This window comes from Xenopus laevis, chromosome 7L (assembly GCF_017654675.1).
Source record: "Xenopus laevis strain J_2021 chromosome 7L, Xenopus_laevis_v10.1, whole genome shotgun sequence".
In the NCBI taxonomy this organism is placed as follows: Eukaryota; Metazoa; Chordata; class Amphibia; order Anura; family Pipidae; genus Xenopus; species Xenopus laevis.
In genome coordinates, this window is record NC_054383.1 from 116,630,368 (window position 1) to 116,650,229 (window position 19,862).

General features: G+C 44.8%; 1 protein-coding gene across 1 annotated transcript; it reads right to left on the minus strand.

Moving 5' to 3' along the window:
• Nucleotides 1–9,626: 9,626 nt before the first annotated feature.
• ascl2.L (achaete-scute family bHLH transcription factor 2 L homeolog) lies at nt 9,627–15,852 on the minus strand. Its single transcript, NM_001085656.1, is given in 2 exon segments — nt 9,627–9,739; nt 15,217–15,852. Coding segments are annotated over 2 exon segments (576 nt in total). The 5' UTR covers nt 15,731–15,852; the 3' UTR covers nt 9,627–9,677.
• Between the last annotated feature and the right edge of the window lie 4,010 nt (nt 15,853–19,862).

Below are 19,862 nucleotides of genomic sequence, written 5' to 3' on the forward strand. Positions count from 1 at the left end.
TACAAAGCTTGTGTGTCAGCAATCACAAGCATCTGACCTTGAGCCAAACACATTGCTTCCTTGTCTCCCAGATAACGGCGGTCATGAACTGTTCCACGGAATCAACTCACCTACACCAAATGTTGTGGGCTCAGGGAGCAAACACATGATTATTTATGAATGTCAGTGCATAGGAGCTGTCTATTTTTAGTGCGCTTTAGAGTTATGCTCTCCCTGGGGCGCTGCATAGGTTAGAAGTGCATTAACACCCTAAACCACTTCACAGCTATCTCTCTACAAGATGTTATCAAACAATCCTTCTCATCTGTTATTGCTCTGAGACCGAGGGGACAGCCAGGCATAGAGTCTTGCCCCTGGTGCTAATAATACACATTGGAGTAATACCTGAGGAATGTTTTGAATGTCCGCAGGTTCCGACTTGCCGACGTTTAGAGTGGGGCACACAGAGAACACATACCGATACTCATTGCTCACAGGCAGGCGTAACATTAGGATTGAGAGGGAGGTGAGTGGGAGACAGGGAGAGGTGTTGTATGTACTGGGCACAAATGTACAATACAGGAGAGAACCATTATAGTAGATTATCTCTGCATATTATACCCCGATTGGTAATCTGTAGATTCTGGCAAATTACAGAGTTGTCATATTATTGGGCCTGTGGGAGGCTGTTTGGACCACTGTGTATTTGAAATACAAGGGCCTATTTAGATTCTCAGTCCAGACCTGCTGCATATCTATAGGATCCGAGGAATGTCATGAACTCTGTGGGTTAATTTGACCCAGTAAATATTGGAATTTCTTTTGGTTCCCGTTGCTCAAACAACTACTAATTTATTGTTTTGTTGTACAGTGCTTTGCCCTCAAGAAGCGCTTTACAAATAAAAATATACAGACATACATACAATTGGGAATCATAGGATTATCAGCCGGTCTTCAATAGTTCCAAGAATATCTATTGGGGAAATCTCATCCTTATTGAGCTTCTGGCTGGTCTTTTACAAAAGCAAAAGGGATGAGAGAGGAATTAAATATAGGGAATACGCCGCTTCCTATTTGGTCCCTCCAGACTGGATCAGTAGCTTATTGAGCCATGTATTGGGCACTTTCAATGAACTGATTCACAGGTATCTGGTTGAAAATCAAGCAGATATCTATTAGGCAGATTCGAAAATTCCATCAGGCAAGAACCACATAAGTGAGTTGATGCAGTTGGGCCATTGCCTCCTTGTTATCCCTTCCATTTCCCATTGCCTACCCAATCTAGTTGCCAGCACATTTACCCACTTACCCAACCACTCACATGCCCATGTTTCAGGTCCTCTAAATCATCCTACTTCTTCCTTGAATGATTTCTAAAATATATTTAGTTTTACGGATAATAATTAGGGTTGGCGCCTTTGAATGTTGGACACTGCGAACAGGGGGGCAGAACAAGTGGTGTCAGGGGCAGGGCAATGACGTAGGATTGTGAATGGCTAAAATTACATCAATTAAGGCAGAGTCTTGTTCAGATATCAGATTTATGAAATCCAGATCGGGAGTATTAAACTGGACAGTCTTTGTAAAAACAAGACTGGTGTAAACCAGAGCGATGGTAACCCTAGTAGTGAGGCATGTCTAATTTGGGTACAGTCAGGGTATGTCAGTTGAGTACAGCTGGATTTGAGCCTTTATGTTGAGTAACACCCGTAAATAATGCCATGAACAGTGTGTAGACAAGGGAGAAAGTAAAAGAATTCCCATAGGGAGGAAGCACACCAGACACTTTGCTTTGCCTTTTAGAACATTTTATTCCAGCAGAGTTGGCACAAGCTTTCGGGGTCAACCCCTTCCTCAGGTGCAATCCTGAGAAAGGGGTTGACCTGAGGAAGCGGTTGACCCCGAAAGCTTGTGCCAACTCTGCTGGAATAAAATGTTCTAAAAGGCAAAGCCAAGTGTCTGGTGTGCTTCCTCCCTATGGGAATTCTTGTATAAAAAATTGGCTTGGAAGTAGCTGGAGGAGTTGAATGCACCCTATGGAAAGAAAGTATGTGGTGTGCCGAAGAAAATGTGTTTTGGAGAAAGTAAAAGCTCATGTTGGAGGGAGGAACAGTGAAAAGATCCAACATAAAGGTGGTGAGAGACCAATGTGCCGACCAAGATCAGAGCAGGCTGGAGGCAAAAGCAATAAACAGGCCATAAATCAGAATCAGGTAATCCACAGGAAAACACAGGATACATACACAGAAGTCAGGAACACAGGAACCAAGACAAGAGCACAGAGACCAGGTAGGAACTCAGGAATGAGGCAAAGAATTCAGAAATCAAGCAGAAAAATAGAGACTACAGGAAACAACCAGCAGGGTGTTCAGAGATAGAGAACCCAAAGAGCAAGCATCCATCTTTAGATTGCTAGCACCTGGCCTAACAAGGTTGGAGGTGAAAGATGTGAGGAATGTAAAAGTAGAGAATGATTATTTGGATTATTCCTGACACTTAACTCCAAAAGCCTCCAGTGGTTCAACATGAAACAACATTCTAGGACAGGGAGCCATAACCAGTGGCTCATGACTGAGCAACATGTTGCCCATCCCTTGTATGTTGTTCTCATTGGTCTCAAAGCAGGTGCTTATTTTTGAATTCTAGGCTTGAGGCAAGTTTTAGTTGCATAAAAACCAGATGTACTGCCAGAGTCTCCTGTAGGCTGCCAGTCCACATAGGGGCTACCAATAGCCAATCACAACTCTTATTTGGCACCTCAGCACCTTGTGTTGCTCCCCAACTCTCTCCTTATTTGGTACCTCAGGAAGATTTTTCGTGTGTGTGTTGCTCCCCAACTCTTTTTTACATTTCAAAGTGCCTCACATGTAAAAAGGTTTGGGGTCCTTTTATTAATTACTGCCTGATTAATATAAACAGAATCCTTCACTCATTTGCATGAATTACTATTTGCCTCCGGTTACAAACTTTTTAGCATCTATATGTTTCTTCTCACGGCCCCTCCATGTCTGTGCAGGTTTTCCTTAGGCTGCTAATCTATATCCACTGCAGAAGTGAATGCGCTTTGTGTTGGAAAGTGCAATTATTACCCAAGGCCTAATCACCGAATTCTGTGAAATTTCTCATTTATCTTAGATGAAATCTGGGATTTTGCTCTTTCTTTCAGTTAGTTTATCTCACATGTGTGACCTCAATCAGAAGACCCCTAACATATGCAGGTTGTGTTAATTCAGCAGATGGTACAACCAGTGGTGTAAGCACCATACAACACCCCCTGGTCACGAAGGGAGCCTGGGGGTTAGTTGTCCAGGTCCATGGGGCCTACTGTATAATAGGTCCCTCCCCAACCCCTTCTGCAGCTCTTACCACTGGGTACAACACATGGAAAAATGAAAGGGAAATATATCTATTACCAGCAGGTGGTGCTATTTAAAGGGCAAATAATTTCTATGATGGCTACGTTTAACAGGAATGGCACTAACATGAATTTTAGGCATTTTACTGAGCCACAGACTAGCTTGAGATGGAATTTTGGAGGATATCCTGCTCTTCATCTACTTAAACGCTTTAAATGCATGTGGCTACGGCTGGATTTATATGAGATACACCCCTTGGCGGCAGTGCCCGGTGGCTACTTATACTACTTAAAGCACAAAAAAACATTCTTAACTGGCATTTATAAAACAAATTGGCTTTGGTATGCAGTTAATGACAATTAGTTAGTTTCCTGACAACAAGGAAAGTGGCAATTAAAAAAAACATATGGGGCAATGTCCAACGGGGAGATTTTGTCTCCCGCAATAATTTGGCGCTATTGCGCAGGGTCAGACTGGAGCCTTGGGGACCCACCGGGGAGCTTTCAAATGGGAGTTTCTGCCCCCATCAAAAAAACAAATGTTCTGTAAGGCTACACATTTATTGTTTTTGTTACTTTTTATTGCTCATCTTTCTATTCAGGCTTCTCCTATTCATATTCCAGTCCCTTATTTAGATCAATGTACGGTCGACAAATCTCCTCTTCTTCGGGGCGACTAATCTCCCCGAACTGCCTCAGCATGATTTGTTTTCCAAAGCTGCCCAAAGTTTCCCCGTGTATTCCCCTTATGTATTTATACAGTAAGTAGCTATCATATTCCACTTTAAGTGCCTCTTATCTCACAAATGCATATATTTATACCCCAGGTGCATATACAGTGAATATCTCCTTCCACTTAGAATGGTCGCATGTATTGGTGACTGTGTTTGTTGGTTTCATAAACTGAATGTTTGTGGCTCATTCTGTTCAATTCTAATGCACTTTCCAAGAGTGGTTTAATCCCCCCCCCTTCCCTTAGCCGTTTGCGTGCAGGAAAATGTGAATGTGATACACCCCGGGGGGTGAGGTTGGTTTTTAGAGTAAGTTTATCCAGTTTATGACCAATATATCAAACTTAAAAAGGGTTAGGAGAGTGCAAGCAGGTAGTGCAAAGGCAAAATTAAAAGAACATTCTTGTGCTGAGCCTACAGACGCTTTGCAAGTTGGGACAAGCCTATGAGAATGGAACTGGACAATGTAAATCACCATCCTACTCTACTAGAATTACTGCAGTTTTGCAGTTACCTGTCCTTGGCTGAGCAGATGCTGCTGGACTATAATTGTGCTTGTTTTCTGGATAATATGTTGAAGAATACAGGGAGTTGTTTCCTTCCAACAGGGCCGGAATTAGGGGTAGGCAGAGTAGGCACGTGCCTAGGGCGGAAAGCTGGGTGGGCGCCAGGAACCTACCTACTGTGTCGTCTACCCCATGTCTGGTTCCGTCTCTCCCCAACTGGTGCTGGTAGTTTTTGCATAACTGCGCTTCTGCGCATGCACACTCTATCGAAGTTTCGCGCATGGATGCTGGAGCGCAATTTTGTGCATGAGCAATCAAGCACACACTAAGCAGGTGCCATGGCCGGCCAGGTTGCCTAGGGCGCCTGGCCGGGTTGGCCCAGCTCTGGTTTCCAAAACCATCAGGAGACTCAAGTAGTGATGTGTGGGCCGACCCGATACCCGCGGGTTTGCCCGCAGGTCAGGCAGGTTCGGGCTGACCTCACACCCCCATTTGTGGGTGGCGCAACCCCATTTGCACTGCCGGCTTCTGACTTCCGTTTTTCTAGAATTCTTCTTCTAGACTTCTTTTGTGACGTCATCAGCGGGGCTGGTGTGAGTCTATAATAGGAAGTTGGGTACGGGCGAGCGCGGGCTGAGGGAGGGCGGGTTAGGGTCGGGTGCGGGTCGGATTTTTCATGACCCGCACATCCCCGGAAGTCGGGCACGGGTGGGCGGGGGCTGAGCGAGGGGGGGTTAGGGTCTAGGGAACCGGAAGTTGGGCACGGTGTGGGTCCCGACCCACACATCCCTAGACCAAGGTTAATGCTCTGGAAGCTGGCCATATAAATGTATGTGCCCCTTCCGGAACTAGGGTTTTTTCCGAAAAAAAATCCTGGCCTTCCTATATATTTATCTTTTTTACCTATTAATAACTTTGGGATCAGCCATCATTTTTACCGGCCAAGCAGGTAAAATACCGGCAAGGTGGCAACCCTATCCGGAACCTATCCAACAGACATCTTGCTAAAATCAGGCAGTTGTCTATTGGACAGGTTTAAAAGCTCCTTTCGGAACAAGGACCCCATCAGTTTGTAGATTGCTACCTATTATCCACCAACCTTTTGGCCAAATTGGATCAGCTTGATATCTGGCAGCACAAGGTGACTTAAAATAGGGCCCTATGAAGACCAGTTTAAGGGGACCCCATCAACTGGCCAATGCAGTTAACAGTAGAACTTTTAAACCTGCCTGATAGATATCTAGATGGGGTTGGGCTGGCCAACTTTTTGACTAAATACACAAGCCAGTAGGCTCAGAAGAGGGGGCGGGCCCTGGTGCGTGACGCGCAGCCGGGCCCCGCCCCCTCCATACGGCCCACATTTTGAGTGGAGCGCAGGCTGCCGGGGGGCCCTGAGGGGGTGCGGGCCCTGGCCCGCTCGAATTCCCTGCTCCCCCGGTAGTTCTGCCACTGAGTAGGCTACTGGAGTGGCAAGGTTGGTAGCTAATATTAACCTGTGTCCTGATGAATACTGATAAATATTCCCCAGTTTAACTTAAATAAGGTTTAAACAAAAGGGGTCTGTACATTTCTCTGTCTGCATCCATATTGAGACGTGAGTTCTAGTGATGTGCACCCGAACCTGCCCTCCCTCCACCCGAACATGCCCTCCCTCCACCCGCGCCTGCCCGAGCCTGACTTCCGGGTTCCTTTATTTTAGACTTGCCCTGCCGATGATGTCACAAAAGGGGCAGGGCAGCAGGCGCGCGGCTATAAAAGCTGAAGCCGGAAGCCGCTAGTGTAAGGGGGGGTGCGAGGTTGGCTTGATCCCGTCCGACCCGCAGATATCAGCCCGGCCCGCACATTACTAGTGAGTTTCTATATTTAAGCCTAACTTAAAGGGGTGGTTCACCTTTAAGTTAACTTTCAGTTTGTTATAGAATGGCTCATTTTAAGCAACTTTTCAATTGGCCTTAAATTTTATAGCTTTTAAATTATTTGCCTTTTTCTGACTGTTTCCAGCTTATAAATGGGGGGGCACTGATACCATCTAAAACAAATGCTCTGTAAAGCTACAAATGTATAGTTTTTGTATCTTTTTAGTACACTGTACTCATGTTTGTATTCATATTCCAGTCTCTTATTCAAATCACTGCATGGTTGCTAGGGGACCCTAGCAACCAGATTGCTGAAATTGCAAACTGGAGAGCTTCTGAATAAAAAGCTAAATAACTGAAAAACCACAAATTTTAAAAAGTGAAAAGCAATTGCAAATTGTCTGAGAACATCACTCTCTACATCATACTAAAAGTTTATTTAAAGGTGACCAACCCCTTAAAGTCAGGACCATTAGTATCAGCTGAATAGTGAGTTATATTCCACATATGGGAGCCCCTCCCATCTGTGAGCTGCCCTCCAATACCCCTACCCAACCACTGATTTAATTCTTCTGTGAAATATCCCCACCCCCATATATTGTATTATGCAACTAATAGCCTTTATTTTGTTCTAATTGAATAAAAGGTCTTTCTTGCTTGAGCATAGTGTAGGCGAGGGTGGTACTTTAAGTACCATTCACTTTCCCAGTGGGGGGAGAAAGAGGAGGGAGAGTGGGACAATACCTGTCTATGTAGTGCTAACCTCCCTCCAGCATGCAAAGGGTTTCTATTGTGCCACGTGCTGTATATATCTGCCCCTGTCATGCTTTATAATCCCCCCAAATGCAGAATGGAGTGTCAGTGCAATCAGTGAAAAGAATTCTTCCATTTTTCCTGTTTCTCCTAAAGATCTGTTAGAGTAAAAAAAAAAAAAAGAATCACCTTATACGACATAGTTTTAAGTTTTTTTAATTAGAAAAATAACAGTTTCTGAAAAACACTCTGTGTATGAAAACAGTTTATCTACAAATAAATAACTGTACAGTTCCGTTTGGTTATCATTCCACGTGGATACATGGTGGGGTGCAGCGTGGCCCCATTTCAGCAACTCATTTATGGAGGAAAGGCACATTCACTGGCAGTTCTTAGATCATGATGAAAAGGCAGAAGAATCTGGGCATATTCCGAGGCAAAGCTGGTTTTATGGATATAGCGCTTAAGTATTTAAGCAGTGGGGAAATTGCTCAGTTCCTGGGAGAGTATCCGGGACATTGACACATCCGCTAAGGTTGACTGCTTGTGAGCCATTAAAGCACTAATGATGTGTTTCATGGAGCAATTTGTTGAAATAACTCAGGTAGGTTTATGAACTTCTGGAATGAAACCCTCATCCATTAGACTGGACACTTATACTTGACCCTATAGACTCCTGGTGGGTCCTTTGTGTTTCCTTTAGCTGCTTGTTTGACTTGTTTGGAGGGGCACCCTCTGGTGCAGATTTCACTGCAGTCACAGATTTTATATAACATGCACTATTATTAATATCTATTTAATTATCTAACCAGCAGGAAAAAAGCAGTACAGTCCAAGAAGCCCTGAAGCCATACCCCAGTATCCACAGTCATATAATGTATAGGGATATGATTAGAGGTAGTTTATTGGATATAGAAGAACTATCATGAATATCATTGCAGGAGTCAAGGCAGTCCTAAGAGCTTTCCAGTGAGGGGCTTCCGTCTTAGGCCCGGACTGGTAATCTGTGAGTTCTGGCAAATGCCAGAGGGGCTGCGGGAAGTTGCCATAGACAGTCAGTATTTAGTGGGCTGGTGGGGGACTGGTTGGGCCTCTGTAGTGGGCTGGTGGGGGGCTGGTTGGGCCTCTGTGTACTTGAAATGCCAGGACCCATTTTGACTCCCAGTCCAGACCTGTTCCATATTGATGGAGGAGTCGATTAACTGGATTCTGCAATCAGCATGGAGACCTCCAGTGTGCTCCCCGATTTCTCAACCCTAAGAACATTTCTGGCAAGAGTAGAAAATGGGGGATTACAAGAGCAGTTTGGGAGTATCCTTTTAGGGCTAAATTATATACATTTTAATAGGCTATAACTGGTGAAGTTGTTAAGCTCCCAAAATCCCTCTGTTGAATGGAAGTTATATGGTCCAACAACAACTGTACACCCACTTTTGTCTCATGTATTGTCAGTGTTCCCTATCTGGGTATAAAACAATGGTGCCTGTACATTTACTGTATGTCTATGATTTGGTCACTGGATTCTACAGATGAAATTTAAGGAACTAGTGTGGCAGCTTTAATTCATAAATAAACACAAAAACATAGATAAATAATGGTCCCTGTACAGTATAGCTTGTGGGCATGTATTTAAGCCATTGGTGTTGGAATAACAGTGTTTGGGGCCCAAAAATGGGTGCCCATGCTGAATACAGCACTTTGACTTCCAATGGCAAATTTCAAATGAGTAGGAATTCTTTCACATTCCCCTTGACAAAAAAGTTATTGCACCTATACAGTTTTTATACCATGCTGGGTAAGTGTAGTATCCGTAATTATAGGTGGCTTCTGCCACCATCGCCTAGAGCCTGAAAAACCTGAAAGTAAGTTTAGTTCCACAGGGGCTGCAGAAAATTCAGAGGTCACAAGTCCCCACCCCCCTATGAAGTTTCTTAATGCTGCTGCATGTTGTAATGATGCAACAATATAGAATTAAGCCCATCTGACAGCGAGGGTTGGTGCATTTCAGCCAGAGAAAGGTACTAAGCCAGACATAAAAGGCTTTTTTTGTGCACATTGTTTTGTGTGCCGTATCCACCCTCTGTCTCAAGGCTTGCTTTTTTGCGTTTGGGTCTGTTTACTCATGGATCCATTAGCAGGGTAAATCTGACTATGAGCTTCAGTACTCTTTTTGTTGCCTGCGGCAAATAAAGGCAATCAGCAAACAGCGCCTTTTCATATCCATAACACTAAAGAAGAGATTTGAGCATACAATGGATCTGTCTCTAAAGAGCTTCTTTAGACGTTGGTTTTGTTCTCTTCCAGTTTCAGGCAGCCATGACGATTTGGGCAGTGCTCAGCGCAGTGTTCAGCACATTGTCCATTTGAAAACATATAAAAAAGGGATAAAATACTGATCTAATATAAATTTACCCTTATCAGTATAAATACAAGTTGCTGCCTGCCCCACCGGGACTTTAGAGGTCATGTATAAATAACTTTATATTTTATTTCCAGATCATTCAGATATGTTCTTGTAATAGTCAGTCTGCTCCTTATCTTCTGTTCCTATATGATGACCTGTAGGGTAAGAAAGAGAATCATTCATTAATAACAAGTGGAAGAACTTAGTTTTGGCTGACAAGTCTACATGAATTTATTTGCCACCCAAGATTATTTAGGTGAAATATAAGTCTATAGGAATCCATATTGGGTGGTAAGTCTAAAGAAACACACATTGATTGGTAAGGGTGTCTACATAAACACATATTGAGTGGCAAGTCTACAGCAACTAATATTGGGCGGCAAGTCTACAGGAATGCATATTTGTTGGCAAAGACGTCTACATGAACACATATTGGCTGGCAAGTCTACAGGACACATATTGGGTGGCAAGTCTACAAGAACTCATATTGGGCGGTAAGTCTACAGGAACTCATATTTGGTTACAAGTCTACAGGACACATATAGGATAAGTCTACAGGAACTCATATTGGGCGGCAAGTCGACAGGAATGCATATTAGTTGCCAAAAAAGTCTACATGGACATGTATTAGGTGGCAGATCTACAGGAACTCAACACGTATTGGGTGGCAAGTCTACAGGACACATATTGGATGGCAAGTCTAAAGGAGGTTTCCAAAGAAGTCTACATAAACAAACATTGGAAAGCAAGTACACTGGAACTCGTATTGGGTGGTAAGTCTGATATATTGTTGGCAAAGAAGTCTATATGAACATATATTGGGTGGCAAGTCTCCATGAATGTATATTGGATGCCAAAGAAGTCTACATAAACATGTACTGGGCGGCATGTAAATTTATAGGAACTTATATTAGGTTGAAAATAAGTCTACATGAACTCATACTGGGTGGTAATTAAGTCTACAGGAACTTTTATTGGGTGCCAATTAAATATGCAGGAACTCTTGTTAGCCAAACTTGGTTGCCCAGATGTTTGACCTTCAAAGTACTTTTGGGAAGGCATCGCCAGGAATGAGTGGGATCCTTTAAACATAAGTGGCAAATTCTGCCAATATTACAGAGCATCCTAAATTAACATAATGCTTCATTCTAGCTCAGTGTTCGCATAAATTGTTAACCGGACTACAGGTGCCCAAAGTTCCCAAATTCCCTCCCTGCTCTACTCTAATACTCTCCCTATTGAGGGATGGGGTGAGATTTATTTCAGATAGAGCTGAGTGTTTTAGGAGGACTTTTGTAGACTGGCAAACATATACAGACACACTCCCAACTGTTCTGTAACCAATAAAATATTCTGTTTGTGCTGTTAATAAGAGGACAATATGTATAGTTAGGGGAAAAAGAAGCCACACTGTGAAATCTGGGGACACAAGGGAACTGGAGCATTTTTAAAGCAGCCAAGTCAACCAGTGACCCATGACAGGAGATCTGTATGTGCCCTGGAACCAGCCTTATTAAGCAGCCCTCATTGTTCCATGGCTTGGCGGGAAAGCCTTCTAGTTCATTTTCTCAAGAGGGAATGTGGAAAGCGGAAGCCCCCCCCATCAGTGCAGGAAAGATCCCTCTGTTTAACAACACTTGTCAATTACCTACATTTCTTGGAGCCACATCAAGTAGAACAGTGTTTGACAGCTTCACTTCACTAGAGGTTCTGCAACAGCCACAGCCTCTTTGGGCAGACAAATGACCTCACAATTATCAGCTGGGGTGTAGTGGCCGCTACCATCATTTATCTAATCAAGGAACTATGGACATTTGTGTAGCTTATCTTTCTTATAGTAGTAATTGTTACAGCAAAGCAGTAACTGTCTATCCCTTGCTTTTCCCTGCACTGCTGGCTCTGACTGCTGAAACTGTTAGAGCTCCTCTCAGAGCAAACACTTGGTTGCACCCCCACTACTACTGCTGTTTCCTGCATGAAACCCTTCTGTTTTGCTGCTCCTTTTATTTGGAATGCCATTCCTGAATTTCTCCGGATAGAATCCTCCCTCAATGTCTTCAGAACTAAATTCAAAGAACAACTTTTTGGAGCACACCACCTGAACTGGGAACTGGCACTTATATGACAATTTCACTCACTGTAACCTACAGAGCTTAATATCCCTCCAATCTGTGTCTGTAAGTTACCCATAGACTGTAAGCTTTACAGGGCAGAGAGCTTCATTCATTTGTCTCCTTGACATTACACTTAGGGCAGACAAACACGTGGAGATGCGGGGAGATTCAGTCGCCCGGCGCCAAATCGCCTCTTCTTCGGGCAACTAATCTCCTCGAACTGCCTTCTCGCCAGCACTCGGCCATCTTCCGAAGTTACCATAAAGGACAAGGAAAGTTAAACTAAAGAAGTAAGCTAGAAATGTTGTACATTATGTTTTGGGTAACCACAGTCTTTTAGCAGTAAAGATCTGCGTCTCCAAAGATGCCCCAGTAGCTCCCCATTTTCCTTTCGACTGATTCACTGCACATGCTCTGTGCTGCTGTCACTGAGCTTAGGGACCGACTCAAAATATAAAGTACACATAGAATATAAATGTCACAATATAAGGCTGATTAGTAATTAATACGGATAATTACTACATGGCAGCTCAGAAACCAGTGCAATTAGCATCAGAATTTAATAATCAGCCCTGTAGCATCAGCTTATATTACAGGCCAACCTCATTTTCTGCTTGATAATTAGTGACGAGCCCTAAGCTTAGCTTCTCAACAGCTGCTCAGAGCCCACTGAGCATGTGAGTGTCACAGACACTTTCCAAGATGGTGACCCCCTGTGACAAGTTTGAAGTCCTGGATCATTGCTGCTATTGACAAGCTGAAACTTTAGGCTGGTGCAATAAGTTCACTATATAAAACATGGCATGGTTAGTCCTATTCATTTTTAGGGTTTCCCTCTCCTTTAAAAGGAAACTTTGGGTGACTTCGGAAAACGAATCGCTCCGAGTGCCATCCCACCGGTGATTTAGATTCTAGCCGACGGGAAGGCATTGCGAGGAGATTAGTCGCCCGAAGAAGAGGCAATTTGTCACTGGGCGACTAATCTCCCCGAATCTCCATGTGTGTATCTGCCCTTAATTGTAACTGTACGTTCTATTTATGGCTATTGTATTTTTGTACTTTGTAATTTTTATTTAAATATTGCAATGACCCCGTTTGTTTTTTCTACTAATTTATTGCTCTGCTGTACAGTGCTTTGCCCTCAAGGGGCGCTATACAAATAAAAATATACATATACATACATACATGTATAGGTTGTGCATCACATGAAGCTCACTATAATCCCTTTTATTGCAAAGCACTTGTGTGTGTGTGAGTTTTGCACAGAGCTTCTCATAGGGTGACCCATACTAGAATCCGTCCCTTTGTACACACAGCATCCATCACCTCCTGTCTGTAAATGATGACATGAGTGTTACATACAACTAACAGCTGCATTATGGCAAAGATACACCATGCAACATTTGCCTTTATGCCAATACAAAATAACTATGGTAGTTTATGCCCCACTAGATAGGCTTTCTAATGTGTGTGTGTGTGTGGGTGGGCAATACACCTGCTGATGGGTTGGAGAGAGTTTGGCACATCTCTTTCAAAGTTAGGATTTCATTTACTGATCTGGACGACACCTTTGAGGGCTAATTCACTAAGTGCAAAGGGCACTAGCCATGTCACTAGTATTTATTTTGTAGCTGTGAGAAGTAGCTGCTACTAGTAGATCTGTGTAACTTCACCCTTAAGGGTGGTAGCCCAGGGACCAATCTTCTCTACTATGGGCTACTAATCTCCCCCAAATTCCTTCCTGTCGGCAAGAATATGAATCATCGGCGGGATGGCATACAAATCGCTTCGGATATCCAAAGTCGCCCCAAGTTGCCTCAAGAGGAAACTTCAGGCGACTTCGCAAATCCGAAGCGATTCGCATTTGGGAAGGCATTTGGGGGAGATCAGTCAACCGCAGTAGAGTAGATTTGTCCCTGTGTAACTAATCTCCCCGTCTGCCGCCACCCTAAAGGAAAAGTAACACCAAAAAAAGAAAATCATTTTAAAGTACCTCAAATATAAAGAACTGCTGCTATGCATTGGTAAAAGTTTTGTTTGCTTTATAAACACTACTATAGTTTATTTAAACAAGCTGCTGTGTAGCCATGGGGGCAGCCATTCAAGCTAAAAAAGGAGAAAAGGCACAGGTTACTTAGCAGATAACAGATAAAGCTCTTTAATAGAATACAATGGGATTCTGCAGACTGCATCTGTTATCTGCTATGTAACCTGTGACTTGAATGGCTGCCCCCATGACTACACAGCATTTTTTAAAATATAAACTATAGTCTTTCTAAAGCCAACACCCCAGTTGTACCAGTACAGAGAAACAGTTCATTATATTTATATTGCTTTAAAACTATTCCATTTTTTGGTGTTACTGTTCCTTTAGGGCAGAGACACATGGTCAGATTCGGGGAGATTAATCGCCTGGCGACAAATCTCCTCTTCTTCGGGCGACTATTCTCCCTGAACTGCCTTCCCCTACCTTCCCGCTGGCTAGAGTGAAAATTGCCAGTGGGATGGCACTCGGAGCGATTTGTTTTCCGAAGTCACCAAAAGTTTTCTCGTGAGGCAACTTCGGGCGACTTCAAAAAACGAAGCGCTCCCAGTGCCAGGCGACTAATCTCCCCGAATCTGACCTTGTGTCAGGGGCACACAAAGCTACTGGGGGAAATTAGGCGCCCATCGACAAATTGCTTCTTCTCCCGTCACCTAATCTCCCCGAACTGCCTCCCCGCCGGCTAGAATCTAAATTGCCGGTGGGATGGCACTTGGAGTGCTTCGTTTTCAGAAGTCTCCCGAAGTTGTCTCACGAGAAAACTTTTGGCGACTTCCGAGAACAAAGCGCTCCGAGTGCCATCCCACAGGCGAAGTCGCCCAAAGTTGCCTCACGAGGAAACAAATCGCTCCAAGTGCCATCCCGCCGGTGATTTCGATTCTAGCCAGCGGAGAGGCAGGCCCGGACTTGCGGCAAGGCCGCATAGGCCCGGGCCTAGGGCGGCAAAAAATAGGGGCGGCATGCCGCCCAGCCGCAGTATGGGGACGTTCGCGTCCCCGTTCATCTACACCAGCTGCGCGGGCGTTTCTTCGCCGGCGTGCTGGGAAGGCGGGCGCTAGGACCGCGCGGCCGCCTGGTCGGACCGCGCGGCCTAGGGGCGGCCGGAGAAGAAATCCGGCGCTGCGGAGAGGCAATTCGGGGAGATTAGTTGCCTGAAGAAGAAGTGGTTTGTTGCTGGGGGACTATCTCCCCAGTAGCTCTGTATGCCCCTACCCTTACAGGTCAGTAATAAGGAACTTACCAGCATCCCCTGACACAGATGTCTGTACTTTACCCTATGCAGCCTGCCCTGTGCTGGGGATATAAGTCTCCCGCTATAAAGGGGAACATCTAAGCCCACTGCATTCCATTTTTATTTTGTACCTTTCATATACAGTAGCAACTACAAATGTGAACTCTTAGGTGGAAATAACTAATAAATCAATGTGTTTCAGTGTCCCAGTCCCTGTAATGAATGCAGTGAATTGGCACCAACCTGTCAGCCTTGTTATCCCCCATCCATGAAGCGTTAGAAAGAAGTCGGCCTCAGGGATGCTGCTCTCCTCCCTGGAACTATCCTCGGAGGCACAGGGTGAGCAGGATCCAGGTGATAAAGACATGGAGCCAGAATCAACTGAGCAGCTGCTGCCACAAGGCGAGAGTCCATCGGAACCAGCTCTTTGTCCCTCCCCCGCGCTCCTCTCTATCAGCACCGCTTGAAGTGCGCGGATATATTCCACAGCTGAGCGCAGAGTCTCCACTTTGCTCATTTTCTTGTTCGGTCCCTGAGCTTGAGGCACGTGTTGCCTTAGTTTGGCAAAGCCCATATTGACCAGTTTCACCCTGTTCCTCTCCCTTTCGTTGCGCCTTTCGGAGGTAGCGGATAGGCCAATAGTGTTTGCGGAGGAGCCGCTTCGTTTCTGGCAGCGCAGCCTCTGCGGAGATTCTGTTTCAGTTGCCGCTTTGCGCGGAGCCTTTACGCGTCTGTCTGAGCTGGGCTGTTCCTCCATAGCGGAGGAGAGAGGCGGAACAGGTGAACAGGTGCTGCTTTTGCGCTTTAATGCGGTGCTAGAAAGATGGTGTTTTCTCTGGAGGGACCTTGACTGTTTTGTCTCCTAGTGGTGAATGTGATGCGCCTTTACTGACTTGTATCCTGGAATGAGGCAGGATCTTTAGAGAAGTGGTAACTCCCCTGTGTCAGCCGGTCTTGACTTGTCTCCTTTAATTCTTCACAACTTCCCTGAGACTCGTGTATTCACTCCCAGCCAGATAGCAGTCCCCCTCCCACCACTCATTTCATTTCACTTGCAAACTCATTTCACTAGTCGCACTGACCCCTCCCTCCCTCTCTCTTCTATGGGGGATAAAGGAGGAAAATAGTGTCTCCATGATAAATAGAAAGTGAAAATGGGAACAGTTTTTTTTAATGGAATTGTGTATCATTTGTTTACCCCAAGTACAGTTCTGCTAAGTATAGGATCTATTATCCAGAATGCATAGAGACTGTGGCTTTCCAGATAAGGGGTCTTCCTGTAAATTTGATCTCCATACCTTGTCTGCTGCAGAATCAGGCACGTTTCAGGGTCTGCTGCCGCCTGAGGCAGCAGCCCCAATGCCGCCCCTCCTCCTGCTCCGCTCTTCTAAAGACCAGCGTCGGAGCGGGTGGAGGAGGGGCCACATCGCTAGTGCAGTGAGCGCTATTGCGCTCGCTGCGCTAGAAGAGCCGAATTTCCGTTTTAAAAAACGGAAATTCAGCTCTTAAAGTTACCAGAGGCGGCTTTTTGCCGCCCCTGGTAACTAGCCGCTCCGTGCCGCCTGAGGCAAGATTGTCACCTTGCCTCATGGCCGGAGCGGCCCTGCGCAGAATCATTTAAACCAGGGGTGTCCGACCTTTTGGCTTCCCTGGGCCACATTCGAAGAAGAACATTTTTCTGGGGCCGCACGTGAAATACATAACACTTTTGATTTCTAAAAATCAAATTTCTAACAAGACGACAGGTGGACAAAAACCACAATGACAACACAATGACGACGCAGCCAGCCATAAAAATTGGCCCAAATCTGTAACTGTGCCAGCCATACAAATTTCCCACAAATATGAGCCTGTGCCAGCCATAAATATTGTACCTGTGCCAGCAGGAACCAGGAAGCATCAGAATAAGGCCGACAGTCCTCTGGTTTTCTGCAGCACCAGTTCTCTTCATTGCGCGCCAGCTCTCCTTCTCTCTCTGCTGCTCACTGCAGGACGTGACGTGGTGGTGGTGAGGTCGACGTCTGGATGCGTTGATTTCTTCATCGTATGCACCACCTCGCGTTGAGAATCCCTGGATGGCATTGTGCGCAACCGAGTGTTTCAAGCCGGGCCGCATCAAACTCCATCCCAGGCTGCATGCGGCCTGCGAGCCGCGGGTTGGACACTCCTGATTTAAACATTAAATAAACCCAATAGGATTGTTTGCCATCCATATGGATCCATGCAGCTTAAAGGAGAAGAAATAACATTTTACAATTGGGGGCCAAAAGTTAGGCACCCCCAAGTGGCTATTTTTACCTACCTGACACCCCGGGCTGCTGCTCCGACCAGCAGAAAACCGAAGCGGGCCGGGGTTATTCTAGCGAGCACCACAGAGAGATCCTCTTTCTGCTTCATCGGTTTTCAAATTTCCAGGGGCAGACGCATGTGCAGGAGAGCGAAATAGCCGACTTTTTATTTAAAGTTCGGCTTTCCACTCTACTGCACAGGAGGAGGAAGAGGATCTCTCCATGGTGTTTGCTAGAAGAACCCCGTGCCGGTCTAGTTTTCTGCTGATAGGAGCGCTGGCCCGAGGTGTCAGGTACGTAAAAGTATTTACTTGGGGGTGCTTAACTTTTGGCATCCCCAAGTGTAAAATGCAATTCTTTCTCCTTTAAAGTGTCCATACACATAGAGATCCACTCGTTTGGAGATTTCGCCAAACAAGCAGATCTCTCCCCCATATGCCCACATTGAGGTATCAACGATCGGATCATAATGCAGTAGGCAATATGGGCGGTTGGATCGTGGTACAGCATCAACGAACAGATGCGGCCGCGATCCAATGGGATTTTTAACCCTGCCCTATCGACATCTGGCTGACTTTCTGCCAGGTATCGATGGGGAAGCTGTCGGAGGGCCCCACGCCCGGGCCGATAAGCTTCTGACCCAGCTTTTATCGTGTATGGCCAGCTTTAGTTACTATCAAGTACAATGTACTGTTTTATTATTACAGAGAAAAAGGAAATCACTTTTAAAAATTGCTATTATTTGCTTAAAATGGAGTCTATGGGAGATGGCCTGTAATTCAGAGTTTTCTGGATAATAGATTTCTGGATGATGGATCCTACACTTATATAGCAAATACAGTAGGTGCTTCATGAAACACCATATTATCATTATCTTTCATTCATATAGTGTCAACATACAGTACCCAGCACCCCAACTCTGCAAGTGCAAGAAGGCAGTATTAACCACTGTGTATAAGACTAGTCTGCAGAGACATATGGCCCAGTTAATGGTTTTATTCCATTTCTCCTATACACCAAATGTGATCACACATAAAAGCTCATTCTGCTGCATATGATTAATCACATTTTAATGAACTAATCTTCATATGTTGTCTTTTAATGACATATTTGATGAAAAAACAATATTATTGTAAATGCATTGCTGTACATTAAGCCCAACCTTTACAAAAATAAATAAACTGTTCACTTGGAATAGAAAATAGAACTTAAAGGGGTTGTCCTATACATATTTATGGAAAAATAAAAGGCTGTAGATCTCTGTTGAAGACAGTATTTTGTATGTATGAGCATAATGAATAATGAACATCAATGTTCGCTCATTTTTTTTTTTTGCTACAGCATTACTGGTCCTTTAAAAATCTGTGCAGCTTGCCAAGAACCATTCCTAAGAAGTGCTTGCGCTGTCTTTCCATCGACGTCTGTGCAGGTATGAGACCTGTTATCGAGAATGCCGAGGACCTGGGTTTTTTTCCGGATAATGAATCTTTACGTAATTTGGATCCTCATACCTTAAGGGCTCTTACACATGAGCGTTTTTACCTGCGCCCCCCTGCGTTCCGTTTTTCGGCGTTCAGCCGCAGGGGAGCGCAGGAATAGACGCATTTGGGACCAAGGCTATGGGACCTTGCAGCAGCCCCTCTGGCATTTGCCAGAACCCACAGATTGCCAGTCCAGGCCACGGAAGCCCCTCACTGGAAAGCTCTTAGGACTGCCTTGACTCCTGCAGTGATATTCATGATAGTTCAACAACTGCCCCATGGTGGATGAAGGATTTCTCAATATGGTCCTTTTCAAGATAGGGGTGAAGATTGTGCAAAATGTGGTGTGTTAAATTGTTTCTAGAAATATTGTTTTGAATCCTTTAAGACTGGGCAGCTTGTGCCATTCCAAAATTCCCATTACAGAACTATTATGTGATTCCTAAAGCAGTTTCATGCGCAACAGGTGCCCAAAATACTAAAAGATAGAAAGGTTTATTGGCTGTGGATAGAATTGACCCTGGTGTGTGTGAATGTGAGAGGGACCTTGGAAAGTGCTGTGTGTGTATATTTAGGTGATATATAAATTGAGGATGATAAATTATATATTTCTGCCCTGCTCCTCGACTGAATTTCATGTTTCTCACCTCTGACATTGAGGAATTCCAGAATTACAGCCATAATTAAAATAAATCAGATCTGTATGATAATGGCCCTTTATTCTCCCTAGAATCACTGGCTGGTATGGGATGTTTCCTATTGGAGCGCCTGAGACCTTTGACCTGTGTAATTGGTGTCCCTGTGCAGCACCCTGCTGTGCCTTTAGTCTCCCTGTTGCTATGGGGGTATTGAGAGCGCTGAGGGCTAACAGCTGGAGACCCGCCTCCTGCAAAGCTTTCCAGCCTAATTGTTTTAATGAAGATGGTCAGGGAGCTTTGTTTCGTGGGTCAGCACCAGACTGATACACGGTGCTTCCCCTATGTGCTGCTATTTTTCAAATACGCTTCATTTGTCACTTTATCCGATTTCCATTGCTCTAAGGAAAGAAATAGAGCGGGCTTGTATTGATAGGCTCCTCTGTGGCCGGCCCCTTCCTTCTGTTCAGCCCTGGAACATACAG